The 21,888-nt window shown below is 33.4% G+C and overlaps 1 protein-coding gene across 1 annotated transcript in view; it reads left to right on the forward strand.

Moving 5' to 3' along the window:
- Window positions 1-8,833: 8,833 nt before the first annotated feature.
- Window positions 8,834-21,888, forward strand: part of LOC122055086 (serine/threonine-protein phosphatase PP1-like) — a 41,204-nt gene continuing 28,149 nt past the window's right edge. The window contains exons 1-3 of the mRNA XM_042616478.1: window positions 8,834-8,888; window positions 15,982-16,541; window positions 16,612-16,812. Coding sequence (XP_042472412.1) covers window positions 8,834-8,888; window positions 15,982-16,541; window positions 16,612-16,812 — 816 coding nt within the window. The remainder of the gene's footprint in view (window positions 8,889-15,981; window positions 16,542-16,611; window positions 16,813-21,888) is intronic.

The raw sequence follows: 21,888 nt of genomic DNA on the forward strand, positions 1-21,888 counted from the left end.
TTGACTTTCAGACTGTGGCGAGGTACTAGACCTTCTTGGTTATTGGATCATCAACCACTTCTAACAAAACCTCATAAAGAAATTAAACATTTAAAGAACTCTCTGAAAGCCCTAAATTTAAATTAAGGTTCAAGTTAAAAACGACTTCAGAACCCAATATAGGTTCCAGCCAACTGGGTTAATTAGGTAGTTCTTAGGGACATATTTCTTTAAAATATTTATAATTTGTCCCTTGTGATATCTAAAATATCAATTTAGATTATTAAATTTTTTATAACTTGTATTAAATGAGCATGCAAGATTTTTTAAGTTATTTATTTCTTTTTGCAAATTATCATTTTCTAATTTAACTTTGTCAAACTCTTCTAACAGGCAGGATTTAGCTAGAATTAATTTTAAATTTTTAATCTTTTTGTTCTAATTTACAGTAATCTTTAGTTAATATTTTAACAAACTTAAATAATTTATCGAGAGGAAGAAATCATACTTGACTTATCTTGTCGACCTCGTTATCCGTGGCTCCCCCTGAACTGCTGGTTTCTTTCGACGTAGCTTCCTCTTCATTGATGCTCATTTCGGATGAGCTTGAATCGTAGTCCTCGTTTTGATAACTTGCCATTAATGCAAGTCCGGAGAAGGCCTCGACTTCTGATTCAGACGACGTATCAATCCACGTCGCTTTTAGTGTCTTGAACTTCTTTGTTTGGACAAGCTTCTTTCCTTTGCCCTTGTCCTTATTCCTTAGCTTGGGGCAGTTGTCTTTGACGTGCCCTTCTTTATTGCAGTGGTAGCATTTGATCGTCCTTTTATTTCTACCCTACGGATGGTTAGTTTTACTTGAATTAAACAACTTTTTAAAGCACCTTACCATCATAACCATTTCCTTGTTGTCGAGAGATGATTCTGACTCATGTTCGTCTCTCGCTGCCTTGAGGGCAATGTTGTACTTCGGCTCCTTCGTACCTGCACATCTCGATTCATGCACTTCAAACGTAGAAAATAATTCTCCTAAGGTAATATTTTCTAAGTCATTAGAGATATAAAAAGCATCTATTGGTGAAGTCCATTTCGTATTCCTAGGAAATGCATTCAACGTGTACCTTAGCGAATCTCAGTTACTTACCTTTTCTCCGAGATTTGATAGTCCGGTGATGAGCTCCTTAATCCTCGAGTGGAGATGCGCAATTGTTTCGTCTTCTTCAAGCCGTAGGTTAGTCATCTGGTTGCGAAATACGTCCTACCTCGCGAGATTAGCTTCGGACGTCCCTTCGTGTAGCTTAAGGAACTTCTCCCAAAGCTCCTTTGCTGAGTTATAGTTGCTGATCCAGTTGACTTCTTGTGGCGGAAGGACGCTCAGCAGGTGGAACTCTGCTTTGCCATTTGACACGTAGTCGGCCTGCTCTTTTTTCATCCACTGGTATTTTTCTTTCCCTTCCGGTGCTGTAAAACCGAACTCTATTATCAAAAGTAAATCAAAATCCGTTTTGAAAAATACCTACATTCGCTTTTCCAGCTAGCGAACTCCCCCTCAAACTTTGGCGGATATATGCTTGGTCCGACCATCGTCTTTGCTTCGATCGGCGGTTAGTCTTCTTGAAGCGTCCTGACTTTGATACCATTTGTTGGGGACCGTTGGTGGCCGGCTATCGAACGGTTGACTAGCACTGCACAAAAAGAAATACCCTTCTTGAACTTTTAAAAGAACACTTGCATATAATTAAATAAAGAAAGAAACTAAAAGAAGAGGCTCACAGATTTGACTTGGTTACAACCGGGGAGGTTGTTAATTCAAGGAATGAATCACACACTAAAGATCTCCTTCAGGCGGAGAAACCTCTTACAATAATGACGTACAAAAAATGAGAAGCTAAACTAAACAAGAGAAGCGTACAAGTGTAGAATATGCAATTGCTTGTTCTGTTCTAGCTTTTGAACCAAGGTTGTATTTACAGCCTTGGTCGGGGTGCCTGGAGGGTTCCAGGTGCCTGGAAGGGGGATAAAATTTTATCCCCTTCGCAATGGATCGCGGTCAAACGCGATCCGATCAAAATTGGGTTCCGGGCGCTCAGACCACTAAAGTCAACTTAGTTGACTTTTTGGTCTGGGCCCTCTGATTCGGTGATGCTCGCCTCGGTTCGGGTCTTCTGCTCCGGCTCTGCTCGCTTGGGTGATTTCAGCCAACCGAAATATGACTCACCCGAACCCAATTTCGGCCTTCTCGAGCAACCTTCCGCTTCGGCTTCTCATCCCTCGGAAATGCCGCGCGCTTCCTTCTCGTCCGCCCGCGTACTCTTCCGCAGCACCTCGTTCCTCGGATGCACCGAGCCCATCGACTCTCTCCTGTGCTGTCCTTCTCACTAGCTGTGTCTTTCGCTCGACTTCTTGTGCTCCTAAGCTCCTGCACACTTAGACACAAGGTTAAAACACCACAGAACGTAACCTAACTTGGTTGATCACATTAAAACATCCTTGGGGTTCCAACAGCTATTACCTTGTAACTAGTTGTAAATATCTGAATAAGTTTCGATTTGATATATTATGTAGGTTTAACCCGAGTCAAAATTTATGGCCTGTGAAAGTGTAGGGTTTAACATTCATGTTGTAATAGCTATGAAATTATAGCTACTACAACTGCATGACAACTCAGTTGTAGCAGCTACAAAATCATAGTTGCTACACAATTGTAGTGGCTATGAAACCATAGTTGCTACAATGTGAATGTTAAACCTTAAACTTTGAGAGACTCGAGTTGAACCATGGGACACACAATACATCAAATGAAGATCATTCAGAGATCTATAACTGATTACGGAGTGGAACCTGTAACGACCAAGTTTTAGGCTAAAAAAATATCATTTAAATCCTTTTTGGAGACTACAAACAATTTTAGTCTTAATTTTTTCCCCCATATTATTACAGTTATGAAACCATAGCTGCTAAATTGTGTAGCAGTTATGACAACTATAAAAAAAAAGGGTAGCCCGGTGCACGGAGCTCCCACTATGCGGGGTCTCGGGGAAGGATCCATTATACGCAGCCTTGTCCTACTTTTTTACAAGAGGCTATTTTCAGGATTCGAACCCGTGACCTTTTGGTCACAAAGCAATAATTTTACCGTTGCGCCAAGACTCCCCTTCATAACTGCTACAACTATATGTTAGTTTAATTGTAGCAGCTATGAAACCGTGCTGTTACAACGTGCCGATTTATGCGATGAAAAAAAGGAGAGAGATAATAATGAAAAAAAGTTATTACTGTGTAATGGAGGATAGTTGGGTAATTATACATGGGATGGGATGCCTTTTTGGGAAAAAAAATTAAAATAGGGCGTCATTCTAATGATTCAAAAAAAAAAAAAAGGTGTCCATTTTACTTTTCCCAAAGAAAAAAACAGTGCATTTATACAATTTGGATTTGGAAATTCTCTGGAGAATCTGAACCTTCAATTTTTTTGGTCATCATTTATACAGACACTTAAAGTATTTCTCAAGTAGAGGAATGACATCACATAGGTTTTCCATATGGTTAAGTCAGGTTTTCTAACTTAATAATCAAGTTTGGGTACTAGTTATATTGTATCTTAGTTTTGTGTGTATTTTGTGGTTGGTTGCTCACATAATATACTCTTAAATTGGGTGCAACAGATTTGTGTACCCATTTGTCATTTGAAGTAAAATTCAGGTCAGGTAGAAAAATAGTTGGGTTCAGTTAGTGAACACTCTTAACTAGTACTACTTAGTTTGTTCTTTTTCTAAATGACAAGGGATAGTCTTCTATCCAATATCTCTGGAATGTTTGCCTGCCTGGCCATCAAGTTACTTGTTGTAAACATAGATAATTTTGCATGGTAAACAAGTCAATTTTCATTGTTTATGTTGCCGAATTGTACATGAGAATATGGTTTGCGGTGATTGACACGTATTTCATTTGAAGTATCATCTTTCAAACTCAAGCATATTTTTAACAAGAAGCTACACTCTGAGCCCACATCTCATTTAGTATTTATCAACTTGTGCAGTTTAAACGGAGAAACAGAATTTACAAAGAGGAGCAGCGACAGATAAGAGCTGCTGCAAGAAAGGCAAAGGAGGAAGCAGAAGGGGTCAAAGATAGTAGTCACCACTAGCAGTTGATCATAAACATCCCAATCAAATCTGGTGGATCAGATATGTTGGATGTGTTTTTTTTTTTTTGTATCTTGACGCTTTGTCGATTTGAAGAACTGTGGCCTGTTACCCTTGAAGAACCTCTGAGATTCATTTGTGGCAAACCAAGAAAATAATACCTTTTGTAGGAAAACTATTTTGTTCCAGTCGGAAGGTTTATGCCTTGCTAAGAAGTTTACATTGTTGGCTGATGAGCCATTCCAAGATTCCATGCATTCATCTTATCATCAAAATCTACTAATGCTGAAGTTCCTTTGCTTCAAACATTTATTTTAGAATGCTACATCTTAATGATGCATAAACATAGTTGTGCAAGCTGATTTCAGGGAATGTTGTCATAAAATGATCCACAGGTTTACGGTTATTTTTCAATGAAAATTGAGTGAATGCCCAATGACATACACATCAAAGTTGAGAAATGCATTCTTAGAAACTAGACATATGGTTGATCTACTTATCAGTAAAAATCCAGAGCATTTTCCTAACCCAGTGATCAGGGAAACGAATTATTGCAAGAGACTTGACTACAAGAAGTTGAACACTGTGATAGAACAGTTGGAGATCGATAGATGTTTTACTAAAGAAGCTGAAAGATGCCTATACTTGTTGATCAATGTTAAACTCTTTGGGTTGTTTCAAATTCACCATTTCATGTGAATTTGATTCAATATTGAATTGATTATGTTGTGCAATCTTAATTCTTTCTTTGAAGTGGTTAAATTTTGTTGGAGAAAAATCATAAGAGCGCCCTAAATTTTACAAATCATAAAAGGATGTTCCTTTTTTCAATAAATAAATAAATAAATAAAATCAAATGGATCCTCTCATGATTTTATCCTAAAAATATCCCTTGATCCAATACTATTGTAAAAATTTTCGGGTAGCTACAACAATGTATTTAGGGTGAGTTTAAGATTTAGGAGTTATACCGTATAGAAGTTACTCAGTAACTACTACAATGCGTGTAAGCTACTCAACAGTTACTACAACATGTTTAGTGTGAGTATAAGGTTTAAAATTTAGAATATCTGTCAATTTGGTTAAAATTATTTAAACTTCATTAAAAATTACTTTAAAATAATTGTAGAAGTTATTATATAGCTGTTACAATCCTAAATCGTAAACTTATCCTAAACATGTTATAACAGTTACTGGATAACTTCTACACATTGTAGCAATTAATTACTTGGTAACTTTTATATGGTGTAAATCTTAAATCTTAATTTCTAAACTCATTTTCAACATTTTGTAGTAGCTATTCGATGACTTGTACAATAACACTGGATCTAAGGATATTTTCAAGATAAAATTATTAGAGGAGACGTTCATTTGATTTTTTTTTTTTTTTTTTTTAAGAGAAAAAGGAGGGTCCATTTATTATTATTATTTCTTTTTAGAAAAAGGGATGTTCATTGCATGGATTAGGGACGTTCATTGAATGGATTAGGCATTCTTCAAATTGTTATCCTCGAGTTCTCATCTCACTTTGGTATCTACCTTGAAAGTGAGCCAACGTTGCGACTGGAAATGCTTTTTGGTTTTGATTATTGGCGCAATTATATTGTTGAGTTAGAACAAGTGAAAGACGTTTGGGGGGACTAAGACATCGGGGAGAGATCGTTTGTACCAACTATTTTTGATATTTAGGTACACGATTATTAGTATAGTTTGTTAAGTGTGTAATGGTAGGTTACTTGATAAAGTAGTATTATAAGTGGATTTAAGTTTATTAGACATTTGACAATTTGAGAAATCCAAGTAAATCAAGAGAGTAAGAGTCTAAATAGGTCCAGAACGATTGAATGCTTGATAATTTAAATTTTTGATAGGTTAAGGATGATCAAATACCTAGCAAATAAGAATGATCTAGATGCAAAGCTTCTTGAGATAGTAAACTTAGAAATGAGGGCGCATGAAGAAGTCCTAGAAGTATGACCATGTAACCTTTAACTTAGGTATTTGTTCTTTGTAGATGGCCGACTAGATTCAATTGACTAGACAACGTTAGGATCAATTGTTGTGCAGATAAATTATTTTGATTCGCTTGCCCTCAGTGTCCCCGTCAACCAGGGTCGTCTCAATCATTCTTGAGGCCCTAAGCGGAAAAAAGAATTTAATATTTTTTTAAATAAATATTAGAAACATTTAATTTGATTAGTTATAGCAAAAGGTGGAATTTGCCACCCTAGCAATCCAACATGATCGACCCTACGACCATATGCGAGGAGGTAAATCGAAAAGTTGCAGTTGGCAATTGCGGAGAGAGCATTTTTCTTGACTTTGTCGAGATTCGACACCTTGCCCATTGTAATAATATCTACCTCGTATTAGCCAACTCAACCATGTCTCGGGGGTGACATTTAATTTTGTTAGTAAAATTTAAAAGGGCAGTTTCATATATTGCCAATAATTTTTTATACAATTAGAAGCAGTGACCAACTAGGTCACAATAACTTTATCTATTGTCAAATATCACTTTTTTATTATTAGTAAAATTTAAAAAATAAAAAATATTTTATGTTATCTTATTTAGAAACAATAATAAATTATTGTAATACTATTAATATACATTTTAATTATAATTTTTTTAAAAAATATCAATCATTTTTAACTTCGAAGAAGGAAAGTCTCGACACAATAGTAAAATTATTATGTGACCTAGAGAAAATATGTTCGAGTACTAGATATAGTTACTACGTATAATAGACTTTTCCTCAGAATCCATCATTGACAGGAGCTTCGTGAACTAAACTATTTTTTTTATCAATTTTAACTTTGATAAATTATTAATGAAATTTATTTACCTAAAAATATTTAGCTAGAAAATATTGATGGTGAATTATTAAAAAAAATGAAAGAAAAATAAAATTTAAGAAAGAAATAATACTACATTATTGAATATGTTTTTGACTTTTAAAAGTATTTTTATCATATATATATATATATATATCAATTAAGTGTAACCAATAAATATATATATATATATATATATATATATATATATATATATATATATATATATATATATTTAATTTTGATTAATAAATTAAATTTTTATCATTAAAAAATTTAAAATTACTAATTAAATTTTATAAATAAAATAAATTACCAACTAAACCTAATTTTAATAGTAAAAAAATTAAAATTATCAATTAAATCTAGCACGAGTAAAAAAAATAAAAATGATCCAAATTTAATCTATAAAAAAATTTAAAATTTTTGATCAAATATAGTTTAGCTAGTAAAAAATTAAAATTATCAATAAAAATAAATCTCGACTAAAATTTATTTTAACCATAATTTTAAATATTTAATATCTATACTCATATGTTTTTACATTAATATTCATATTTAATTTATATATATATATATATATATATATATATATATATAATTTATGGGCCCCAATATAATATGGGCCATAGGCATAGGTCTTAATGGCCTATGCCTTGAGCCGACCCTTCTGTCAATCCGTCCTTAGGTTAACACGGAGGAAGTAAATCACAGGTGACTACTAGACATAGGGGAAGGTATGCTCGGACGCGTCGAATTTCGACCATAAAATTTCATGTGATAGCACCCCATGTCTCAATCATTACACTGCTCTGAGAGGACGAGACTAATTAGTGTTCACGTTCATGAACATTGCTAAAAGTGCTCATACTTGTCCTCTAAAGTTTCATTGTTCTCTATCTTCTTTATTTTGTCAAGCTTCCTACTTCTATTCTTTCTTGTTTCCCTTTATATTTTTCATCCTTAAGAAAAACATTCGAACTTGCCGAGAAAAAATATTGTTGAAGGCTACTTATTATAGAAGTTTTAACCAAAGATACTCTAATATGCTCAAAATTTATTAAATAATTATAGTTAAAATTGTGTTATTATTGATTAAAATTGCTCTATTAATTAAAATAGATTCAATTTGATCAAATTTCATCATAACTGTTATTAAAATTTGCTCAAGTTCGATTCATCATATAGATAGACATATAGATAAATTTCTAACAATCTCTTCCATTAATATGTAAACCTGTAATCTCACAAGTAATTAATCATCAAATACAAATGCTTCAACCATTCCTAAAATATAGGAATATCATATTAGAGAAAAAGAAAATCATAAACTTAATCATTATTCCAATTAGCTAGCTTTTATATTTTGAAAACTCTCAATTTTTTTTGAAATAATAAAACATAATATATCATTGCACATAATGAATGGAGCAAATAAAGTGAATATCAATTAAGATTTGCCTAAACACAAACTAATATAAATGACCTATTGTTGGAATATTTTGGTCAACGAGATCAACGTAACCGCAAGCTCCTATGACCCACCAATTTGAAATCCCCACCTTGCTCTCTTACCCTTCTTTCTACTCTCCTTGTCGGAAAACCGCCGAGCAAACTATTCGCTCATGATTCATGCGTACACTCTTTCCGTGTCCAAAGCGCGTCCAATAACCTATTACTTGTAATCCATTCAAGTTGTACCCTAATTAGTGTGCCTCTACTACATGCTTAATCATAGGGTGAAGACTATGTTCTTCTCTCAAAACCAATAGTTTTTTCTTCTTCATGTGCTTTTGGATCACCTCTAAACAAATCAAACATATCGAGGAGGGGAGAGAAATAGAGAGGAGAAGATGTTGACGACGAAGAACTCAATGGCAGCAATAGAAGGGTTGATGCTCGATGATGTGATCCAACGCTTGTTGGAAGGTAGGCGTGGAGCGCGACAAGTGCAACTCTCAGAGGCCGAGATTCGCCAACTTTGCCTTGATGCCAAGCATATCTTCTTAGGGCAACCCAACCTCCTTGAACTTCATGCCCCCGTCAAGATTTGTGGTTTGTTCTTTTATAACTTGTGCCTCTATATATGATTTGCACTTCTCGGTATGCTATTGAGTTTGAAATTTTAATCTTTGTGTGATGAAATATTTTTTTTTCTAAATTAAATGATTTTAGATTTTTTTTTGTTTCTTTTACCAATTATGCCTAATAATTGAGACCCTAAAGGATAACTTTGAATGTAAGACATTCTTTCTACATTAGCACAACTATTTAACATGAATGTCATGATCCTTCTCTAGCATTTTCTCATTTGTTATAATAGTGATGGTGTTTGTTATGAATCTTGTGTTAAACAGACTTGAATAGATGAAATAATTTCAACATCTTATATTAGATCATTAAGAAAATTTAACCAAAGTATTTCTAAATCCATAACGATCAATTACTTTGTAATGTGTCTTTCAGACCCGATACATCTTCCAAAGAGAACTCTTTAAATTTTACTTTCTCATCGTTATCTTTCTATGATGATGATGATGATGTTAAAAAAAAAGTAATATCATGTGTGCCAAGGAGACTATAACCACAACTTTCGCATTATTATCTTTTGTTATTCTATTTTAACCCATCATAAAATAAAAATTACCTTTATTTTTTACACATTAAAGAGTCATATAATATCAAATATATTAAAGCCAAAACTACCTAAACCTTAGAAGATCAAACAAATATAACTTCTCTATAAATAATATAAGTATTATCAAAAGCTTGTAAAAGCCCTTGAATGATATTTTTCTCTATCATTTAGTTGTTAAAATATGGATACTAAATTCATGCATAATTTTTGAGAGAAAATGCGCCCCACATTTAATAGAGTGACCTAAATGACTAGACAACTATTAGTTTTCAAATAGCTATAATTGACAAGAATCCAATTCAATTGACTTGACTAAAATTAAAAAAATTGGCCATTGCGAACTAACAGTCAAATGTTTAGTCGATTGAGCCAACCCTAAATTGACTAGAACCCTGTTCAATTGATTGAAGTCCAAATTTAATCACCTCAAGCCTAATAAAGGATATTTTATTTTTGACCAAGTATTAATAGTCAAGGAGATCATCTATAATTGACTCAATTTGTTCCGATACCTCAACTTCACTCGGCTTAACCTTGTAAGTTGGTACAATCCAAGATTGAGCTTGACCCGAACTACAATTATAAACCTATTGCTCATTAGTCAAAGGCTTTCTACAAACAACCATGTAGCCCTCCCTAATTTGCCCCCTATCATCCCTGATGTTGTTGTCCAAAATCACAACTTAATTGTGGTTGCATGCATCTAGTCCAATGAACTCTATCATTTCCATGATCACACCTCAATCCAAGATCGACACCATCGAGTCTAATGAGCTCCACAATCTTTATAATCACACCTTGACCTAGAGTATGGCAATCTACACGACCACATCTTCAACAACATGATCTCATAGAGTCCACTAGCTCCATGAGCTTGATGTGCATTATCTAGTCCCCTAGGGATGGTCTAGTGGCTAGCGCATGAGGTCCTACTACCATGATATCTGAGGTTCGAATTTCAGCATAGACAAGATAAATATCTCCCTCATGCGTCAGTCACTATTCCAAAGACTAGTTGTCACCCGTGATTTATCTCTTTTGTGTTGACCTTGGGATGAGTTGGAGGGGTACTAGGGACGAACATAATCACCTTTTGCCACCTTGATGTGCATTATCTAAGTACCTACACAAACCAATAAAATACACTTAAAGCATATTGTTAACACATCGAAACATGTGGCTAAGTCCAACAACCATGGAGTATTGTTTCTCCAAAATAAGAAATCTTCTATTTTTTTTTTTGTTTTTCTTCTCAAAATCATGCATAGGGAACTAACCAAGACTAACTTCTCTACCTAAGCCACATGGGGCATGATTTAGTTTGGAATCCAACATGTCACATCTCAAGAGCCTTTTCAATATATCCTTTTGTGATAATCTTAGAATACCCAAGGGATATCTTGATGTATCCATATACCTAACACAAAACAAACATCATCTAGATCTTTAATCTCAAAATTCTTGGCTAGAAATATCTTAGTTTGTGCAATAAGCCTATAATGTTATTGGCCAGTAAAATGTCATTGACATATAAAACTAAAAAGACTGATTTATTAAGTTTGCAAATCATATTCTTTGGGTCTCTCATACAAAGTTTTCTAGTTATACCAAATTGATAATCTCATCAATGTTTCCATTGGGAAGGGTTATGTTTACATACATCTGATATAACTCAAGATTGCAATGCACCACCAACATCATTATAGTCCTAAAGGAGTCTTTCAGAAAAGTCATAGAAAATGTCTCTTTAAGTTAATACCATTTTATATGTAAAGTCTATGAAAATGTCTCTTTAAGTTAATACCTTTTTACATGTAAAGCCCTTTGTGATAAGATAAGCCAATACCTCTCCACATCATCTTTCAAATTCCTCTTAGTTTTAAATATTCATTGTGACCAATGGATCTCACACCTTCTTGGAATGAGACAAGATTACATGTCATTGTTCTTCTAAACTTAATCTCCTCATTCATGGTATCAATCCACTTATGAGAGTTAGGACTTTCATGGCTTGATGGAAGTTGATTAGAAACTCTTCCATCACTCCAATAACATTCACATGTTCTTGGAGAAATGATACTACATTCCTCTAAGAATTCAGTAAAAAAGTCTTGAATGCTATTTACTTGAACAATCATATCTACTATAACACTTAACACCATGGTTAGATCTGATGCTTTTGATCATTTTGTAAACTTGTTTCTCAACTTTAGTCCTATAATTTTGAACACATATAGCAATTGTGACTTTTCATGAATAAGATCTATGTAGTATACCCATAAAAATCAACTATGAATATTATAAAATAATAACCATTTCAAAAAAACACATAGAGAATGACCTACAAATATTCATTAAATGCAACAATGATATCAATTAAATAAAAATTATCATAATCTAACAAAAGATCATAACCAACTAATTTTAAATTATAAATAAAATAAATTTTCCATTCCAAAATAAATAAAAAAACATTTGTCCAAAATAGAAAAAATAAACCAAGTCTTGTCTAAAAGATGGTAGAGATGGTAGAACAAGTGTCTCATTAAGATCCAAATAAAATCTAGTCATTAATAATAATCCAAATCTTACTATTGCATTAACTTTAACCATCTTTTGATTGCCCACATAGATATATATTTCAACATCACTTGACTTTCGACAACTCTGGCAATCCTGCATAAACATTGGTTGTTGCACCAAAATTTATTCACCATGTGTTTAAATACTAATTACTAAAGTTAAATTAATTTCAAAACAAACCAAATTAAGAAGCTAAGCATACCTATTTTAGTATGCCAAGTGTGATAATTGGTATACTACTTCCAATGCCCTTTAGTTCCATAAAAGAAATAACTAGTATTTGTTGGTTCATTCAATTTCTTTTGAGGTGTCATATTTGCATCTTTCATATCCTTTTTTATTCTTTCCCTTACCCTTAGAGGTTGTGGTGAGGCGAGTTCTTCCAATATTATCTTGCTTCAACCTTTTCTTTTATTGGACGCATTGCGAGATGATCTCAACCAGAGATTATGGCTCCCTATGGTAGTTGCAACTCACTTAACCCGGCTAAATTGTATTCGAAGCGATATCAAAACCAAATGCATCAACAAGTCCTTAGAAAGTTATAGCTTAAGCACTTTTAATTTGGAAGCAAGATGAGACATTTCCATTATGTACCTCCTGATATTGTCTTTGCCCTGATAGCTCATTGAATTAGACTTGTTAAGAGTGCACCAACTTTAGTTTTTTTTTTCATTCTTGACAAATTCTTTTCAATGTTCGCAAGGATCTATGTGGTTGTGGTCTTTTCATGGTTTTGTTCCCTTAAATTCCCTTGGAATGACCTTCTTCATGATCACCATACAAATAAGATTTGATTTCTCCCATCTTTCTATTTCCCTCTTTTCACCATAGGTACTTTTATCCATAAGAGGTGCAAAAAACTTATCCCTTAATGCGTTGAGATCTATGACTTTGAGAACTATCAAGAGGTTATTTTGCCATGAATTGAAGTTAGTGTCATTTAACATAGGAATAGAGTTGACGTTGACATTATTTAAGAGTACTCTTAGTTGGATAGAGAACAAAAAATAAACAAAACAAGTCACATAAGTCTCAAAATAAAAATAATAATAAATTTTAATATAAGTAAACCACATCTCAAGATATCAAGTATTCCATTAATATTTTGGTTTTGGACATAAATACTAGCTTGTTAGTGATATCTTGATATAGTAAACCAACATTGACAATAAAAACATTTCAAACAATAAGACTTTCGTTTAGCTGATTTGCTAATCACATGTAAAGTCGAATAATTATCACATATTTTCACCACAAGTGCACATGTAATTCTATTAAATATCAATCTTCCTTTGGAACAATTAATATTCCAATAAATTACTTATGCACAATTATTTATATTTCAAAATAAATTAATTCCTACAAAGAACAACATTTCCCTTTAATTAATTATCTTAAAACATATGTATGAATTATTCCTTAAAACACAACATCCAAGAAAAGGTTGTTCAAAAGACAACTTAATTTTAACTCAAAAAAGTTTCATTCAATGAACTCAAATTCAATGATAATAGAAGTGTACTACAAATTGCAATATGTAAAGGGCATTATACCAAAATTTATCCATCAATACAATTCTAAAAACATTTCCCAATGATTTAATATAAGGAGTTTTTATTGGGAATAAAATTAAAATTTCATATTAGAAATACATAAAAAAAATCATACATTTATAAGATGAAAGATATCTCTATTAATATAAGATCTTTTGGATAAAATTAAAAAAATAAATTCATAAGGAATTAGACCCAAAGTGGATAATATAATATCATTGTGGAAATATATAAATTCTTTTGGTCTTAACAAGTGGTATCAGAGCCATGATCTAGATCGAGCCATGTGGGTGGAATAGTAACCTTGTATGAAGGAGGTGGGGCTTGCAAAGGAGTGAGCTCTAAGCGAAAAGTCTAAACAGGTCAAAGTGATCGGATGCTTGGCAGAAATCTAGTTCAATCAGGTCAAGGTGACCAAATGCTTGACGAAAATATTAGGAGAGTGAACCCTAGATGTGGTTAAAGGTCTTAGAGGAGAAAGGGTGAAAAGAAAAGATCATGAGTTTATAAGATGGAAAATATCTCTATTGATATGATGTCTTTTGGGTAAAGCTTAAAAATAAATCTATAAGAGTGTAAATCCAAAGGTGACAATATTATATCATTATAGAAATATATAAATTTTTTTGGTCTTAACAATTTTTAGGTACCATTTATTATAAAATTTAAAGGGTAAAAATCAAAAGGGCACCCCATTTTTTTCTCAATCATCAAAGAGATGCCCCTTATTTATTTTTAATAAAAAAAGTGACACACCCTATTAGCTCCCGCTGTAAAATGATAGAGTTACCTTCAGTATCTTTACCGCATGCATTAAATATAGTGCTAGACAGATTTGACATGTTCAACAACATTCTGTTGTAGCAGCTACAGTTTCGTAGCTGCTACAATTCATAATTTGATTAAAGGTATTCACATTGTAACAACTTGGATTTCGTAGCTATTATAACACATAATTTGATAAAAAAATTCACATTGTAGCAGCTACAGTTTTGTAACTGCTATAACACGGATTCAATCTTGTTCATCTAATATTCATATTGTAGCAACTACGAAACCATAACTACTACTACTACTACACAGATTCGACCTACTCACCTAATCTTCAAGTTGTAGCAGCTATAAAACCGTAACTGCTATAATGTGTTTGACCGATTCATGATTTAATGTGTGTGGCAGAAGCATGTGGTGGGAACTTGAGGGTAATTGTGTCATTTTACAAGGGATTGGTGGGGTAGAGTATCATTTTGCTAAAAAAAAATTATCAAAAGGAGCGTTTCCAATAAAAAAAGGGCACTTTTGATTTTTTTTTCCAAATCGAAATACATGAAAGCCACTTTAAATCTAGTCTCTTATGTTAGATCATCAAGAAAAATATAATGGATGCATAACTGATTTCATTCATAATGACTAATTACTCATTTGAACTATACACTTCATTTATCAAACAAATACGTCTTCCAAAGAGAATTGCATTTACATTTTTTTTCTATCTTCTTTCTCTGACCATGAGATGTTTTAAAAAAAAGTAATTCATGTGTTTCCAAGGACCATAACCATCTAATACATAGATAAATTTTCTATTATCTTTTGTATTTTTATTTTAGTCCATTAGAAAGTAAAAATTATCCTTAAATTTCTACACATTAAGTTAATGCCCAAATTGCCAAACTTTAAAAGATCACTTATAAATGGGTTAACTTATATGACAATATGCAACATACAATTATTCACATGCAAGCTCAAAGTTGGATTAAGGATTAAATATCCTGTATAAACAAAATAGTTTGATCGTGATCAACTACCTAGTCGAGCTTACTAAATGCAATTAATATGAAGGTTATATGAGATATGTGACTAGGATTGCTATCCCTATCTTAATCTATGTGTGAATTTTTTTCTCCATCGTCAAATTATGTTTGTTAACATTTGACATTAAACAATGATTCATTTTCTAAACACTTAATTCTAAGTGTATACAAAATATTATTTTGTAAGACAAGAATCCACAATATGATTGGGATATTTTCATGTGTTGTAAGATAAATTATTTTGTAAATCTATAGGGAAACTAAACTCACTTATTACATTTTCACTAATTTTTGCATGTTTTTGTTGCACATATCATATGATTATTACTAATCCTATTTTCTTAAGTGACGATTAGCTAGAATATGCAAATGTATTTGAGTGATATGGTGGCTTGGTGATGGTATATTCTCCTAACTCGTTATATTCTTTATAGGTGATATACATGGGCAATATCTTGATCTTCTAAAGTTGTTTGAAAAAGGTGGCTTCCCTCCACAATCAACCTATTTATTTCTTGGAGATTATGTCGATAGGGGGAAACAAAGCTTGGAAACCATATGTTTACTTCTAGCATATAAGATCAAGTACCCTGATAAAATGTTTCTTCTACGTGGAAATCATGAGGATGCAAAAATAAATCGAGTTTATGGATTTTACGATGAGTGCAAAAGGAGGTTCAATGTTCGTCTATGGAAAACATTCTGTGATTGCTTTAATTGCTTGCCGATGGTCGCACGAATTGATGAAAAGATATTGTGTATGCATGGGGGACTTTCACCAGAACTAGATAGATTGGATCAAATTAGAGAAATTGAAAGACCCATAGAAATTCCTGACTATGGCCTTCTTTGTGATCTGCTTTGGGCTGATCCTGATCCTAAGAGTGAAGGGTGGACTGAGAGTGATAGGGGGATTTCGGTCACTTTCGGTGCTGATAAACTCGAAGAGTTTCTAGCGAAGCATGATCTTGATCTTATATGTCGTGGCCATCAAGTTAGTATACATTATCTTATTTGATTTTCTATCTTCTTTTATTGTTTTTAATGATACAATTCCATTGTAGGTTGTCGAGGATGGGTATGAATTTTTTGGGAATCGAAAATTAGTTACTATATTTTCGGCACCAAACTACTGTGGAGAGTTTGATAATGCAGGAGCATTGTTGAGCATAGATGAGAACCTATTTTGTTCATTTGAGATATTGAAACCCCAAGAGTTGTCATCCACTCCGGGTAGCTCTCATGGAGGAAAACCACCGAAGAAGGTATTTAACCTTTACTAAATCTATCACAATTTGTACATAAGTTTTGTCAAATCTATCATATTTATATTAGTTTTTGATAAATTGCCAAATCTAACTAATGAAAAGGTTAATTTTATGATATTTGTTATAACTTCTATATGTTATCGTAATATATTATTGTTCATTTCAGTCGGAAGCTACCACCAGAGGTTGACGATCTTAGAAAATTGTTGAACCCTAACTCATCTCGAAGTGGGACATTCAAAGGGTGTTAATCTAAAAGAGCACGCAACAACCTCTTGATGACATGCGAGTCATTTTTGTTCTTGTCATGCAAATGCAAGAAATCAAATGTAAATTAGCATTAAACCTTTGTTTCCATGTACAGAAATATAGGATTATTGCTCTTAAAAAATTTTCCATGTTCACTAATGTAGATCTCTACATTATGTCGTATCTATTGTTGTAAGAATTTGCTTTGAGTTTTAGATGCTTTGTATTATATATTATTGTAATCTTATTCGACAATTTTCAATGTAAGAATTGTTTTAATACACCATGGAATTCTTACTATCTATATAACATTCTAAGATTCTTGCTAATAGGTCTATTGCTCTTTGATCTCATCAAATTGTTAATATGTATCTATCTCCAAACAAAGAATAGGACACTTGTAAATAGTTATGTAAACTTAACTAGCTAAACTAAAACATATACTCATATGGAAAAAAGAATGAAAGATAAAATTTTGAGAATATCATCATTATGTAGTTATGCTTAAACATGTCCTGTGAGGAATATTACTCTATTCATCAATAATATATATATATATATATATATATATATATATATATATATATATATATATATATATATATATATATTATTGATGAATAGGAAGATTATAATAAAACCCTTAGTCTTAATATGGTATGAGAGCCATTAGGTTTTTATGTGGTTGTTATTTTCTCCAACGTCTCTAAGTCTAGATGATAAAATCCTCCCATTGTGTGTCCTTTTAGGACAATTTTTTTTTAATAATTGAACCTTGCATACTCTTGCATACTTTTAGGTGTTGGGATTTTAATACTGTTGAGAATAGTTGATCGGCTAGAAGGAGGTTGAATAGTTGGTGCCCCCAAATTATTTACCTTCCTATAATGTTAGTACGTAGCGGAATAAAACTAAAACAATGAAAGTAAATAAGAATACAAACGCTAACAAGCTCGATGTAACGTGGTTAAGAGATTACTTACTCCTACTCCACGACTTGTCCTTGAGGTGGACGAACCCTCAATCCTTTGGTGGATTAGTCCCTGACAATCTCCAGTTAGAGCTTACTCTTTATTGGTGGAGTACAACCTCTCACAACTCACTCTTCTTCATTTACAAGATGGAGATTAAGGGTACGAAGAAGAGTATGGCTTGGAAGGTTTAAGCAATGACTTAGGAGTTATTCAATAAACATCAGTAACCTCCTTCATGCCTCAAATCTCCTCTTAAATAAGAGGAGAGAGTTGAACACAAAGTCAACTCATCTCGGCACCAGTCGACTGTTCCATGCACCAATTGACTAATGTAGCCGTTGAACACAGCCAACAACTCTCCGTAGAATTCGGGATTCTGCCAATGGCCTTGTACTAGTCAACTGATGTCAACACCAGTCGACTAGTCTTCGCAACTGTTGAGCATAAAATCATTCTGTGCTTTTGTAAATTTGGACCGATCAACTAATTTTTCCACCAGTCGACTGCTCCTTATATTCACTCACACTCATCCTCTCCGAAATCATCCTTTGAAGCCCTCTTCCTTGGCACTTGTCCCTTAGAGGCATTTGTTGGTTGCTACTCGGAATATCGTACTAGTTCCCTTGTACAAAAATTTTGTACAAGTCTCGAACCTTCCCTAACAACCTATTGTGTTCTTTAGAAATTAAATTTGGAATCGCAAACAGAACTTAACATTATTTATTCTAAATTCAACTTATCTGTTCTTAGAGGTTTAGACTTGGATCACAAATGATGTTTAACATTATTAATTCAAATCCATCTATATTACAAATTTGATTAAATATTTTTTTTAGAGATCGACTTCCAGGTTAAACATGGCGAGACACTAGGCCTTCTTAGTTATGGGAGCATCCACCACTTCCTAGACAAAGCCTTTCAACGAAATTCAATATTTAATCTCCTTATAGTAACCCTAGGTTTAACCATTAAGAACAATCAAATCACAAGATCGAAAAAACGAAAGAACACAAAATAGAATCATAAATTCGAAACCTAGAATCGTTAGCCTCTTGTGTTTGGTATTTCAAGATCCATACAAAGAAAACTAGTATGATGCAGAATAAGACAACTAGTTATACCTTTCTTTATAGCTTATAGACCTCACGATCTTCTATTGTATTCCTCTTCTTATCTTGGACGTCGTGTGGGCGACGATCTACCAAGACGAGAATCCACCCAAGCCTTCTTCTTCCTTCCAAGTTTCGGCCACCAACAATCTCCTAGAGATGAAGAACTTCGGTCACCAACCAAGCTCCAAGGGATGCTAAGAAACAATGCCTCCTTCTATCCTTCTTCCTCTAACAAGATCCGGCCACCAAAAGCTCCAAGAGATGTGATGCCGCCGGCCTCCAAGGAAGAAAAGAAGAGGATGAGCAAGAGAAGAGGGTCGACCACCACCAAGGAAAAGAGAGGAGAGGAATAATAGATACGTTGTTGTAAGGTGAGGCACCTCTACCCTCTCATTTATATTCCTTGGTCTTGGCAAATAAGGAAAGTTTTAATTAAAACTTCCTTATTTTCCTTGCCAATAAAAGAAAATTTAATTAAAATTTCCTTTTAATCTTTCTATGGCCGACCACCTCATTGAGCTCTAAACAAGGAAAGTTTTAAACACAAAATTAAAACTTTCTCATTTGTTTCCGGAAATTTTAAATTAAAAATTCCTCTTTTAAATTCTCTTCATGGTTGGTTATAAAAGGAAACTTTTATAAATTAAAATCTCTCTTTTAAAACATATGGATGGTTACAAGGAAAGTTTTCTCTCAAATTAAAATCTTCTTTTTCAATTACAAATAAGGAAAGATATCAAATCTTTCTTTTAATCTTTTGTAGAAAGCTATAAAAGGAAAGATTTATAATTTTTAAAACTCTCTTTTAAAACCATGAGGATGGTTACAAAAAGAAAAGTTTTATCAAAAATTAAAATCTTCCTTTTAACTACAAATAATGAAAGATATCAAATCTTTCTCTTAATCTTTTATAGAAAGCTATAAAAGGAAAGACTTGAATTTTAAACTTTCTTTTAAAACCATGGCTTCCACATAAGAAATGATTTAAAAAAAATAAAACTCCTTTTAATCTAATATGGCCGGCCACCCTACTTGGGCTCCAAGCTAGGGCTGGCGACCACTTGAACCCATCTAGCCTTGGTTTGGCCGACCCTAGCTTGGGCTCCAAGCTAGACTTGGCCGACCACCTTAAGGTGGGTAAGAAGTTGGGTTTAGGTGGATATAATACTTTATAATTAAGAGGCTACAATAGGGACCGAGAGGAGGAATTGGTTTTGGTCTCTCGATGAACTTGAGCTTCCCGTGTTCGCCCTGAACACTCAACTCGAGTTCATCAATAATAATTCATACCACTAAAGAATTATTATTGAACTACCGCACCAATCCCATATTACTATATGGGCTTCTTCTTATCATGAGTGTGTTAATCTCCCTGTGTTTAAGATATCGAATGTCCACTAATTAAATGAGTTACTGACAACTTACTTAATTAATATCTAACTCCAAGAGTAGTACCACTCAACCTTATTGTCATGTCGGACTAAGTCCACCTGCAGGGTTTACATGACAATCCTTATGAGCTCCTCTTGGGGACATCATCAACCTAGTTTGCTAGGACACAGTTTCCTTCTATAATCAACAACACACACTATAAATAATATTATTTCCCAACTTATCGGGCCTCTTGATTTATCGAACTAAATATCACCCACTGATAAATTAAAGAAATAAATACTAAATATATATGCTTGTTATTATATCAGGATTAAGAGCACACACTTCCATAATAATAAATGTCTTGTTCTTTTATGTAGTCAGTATAAAAAGAATCTAACTTAAATGGTCTTGCTCAATATACTCAGAGTGTACTAGTGTAATTTTATAGTCAAGATAAACTAATACCAAATTACACTACGACTATTCCAATGGTTTGTTCCTATCCATCTTAGCCGTGAGCTACTGTTTATAATTTATAAGGAATTGATAACATGATCTTCTGCGTGTGACACCACACACCATGTTATCTACAATATAAATTAATTGAACAACTACACTTAGCATAAATGTAGACATTTGACCAATGTAATTCATTTATTTCTTAATAAATGTTATACAAAAAACTAGACTTTTAGTATACATTCCAACAATCTCCCACTTATACTAAAAGACTATGCTGCCATTCATCCTACCATACATCTGATTCCCAACCTCTCAACATATCCATCAAAAGCTCTTGCCTTAAGGGCCTTAGTGAAAGGATCTTCCAGCTTATCATCTGATACAATCTAGGTGACAACAACTTTTCCTCGTCATACGATGTCTCGTATTGGGTGGTACTTGCGCTCAATGTATTTACTTGCCTTATGGGCTCGTGGTTCCTTCGAGTTTGCTACTGCACCACTTATTATCACAATACACTGTAATAATTTTGGGCAAACCAGGAATCATATCTAAGTTCATCATGAAGTTTCTGAGCCATATAGCTTCTATGGCTGCCTCAGAGGCTGCCATATACTCAGCTTCCATAGTGGAGTCCGAAAAAGCACCTATGCTTAACACTCCTCCATAGTTATGACTTCACCTCCTAAAGTAAACACAAAACCCCGAGGTTGACTTTCTATTGTCCCTATCAGATTGGAATTCTGAATCCGTGTAACCCACAGGGAGCAAATCATCTGCTTGGTAAACCAGCATATAATCTCTAGTCGTTCAAAGGTACTATAATATATGCTTTACGACAGTCCAATGTCCCTGTCCTGGATTACTTTGATATCTGCTAACCATGCCCACGATAAAAC

This window comes from Zingiber officinale, chromosome 3B, assembly GCF_018446385.1.
Source record: "Zingiber officinale cultivar Zhangliang chromosome 3B, Zo_v1.1, whole genome shotgun sequence".
NCBI lineage: Eukaryota > Viridiplantae > Streptophyta > Magnoliopsida > Zingiberales > Zingiberaceae > Zingiber > Zingiber officinale.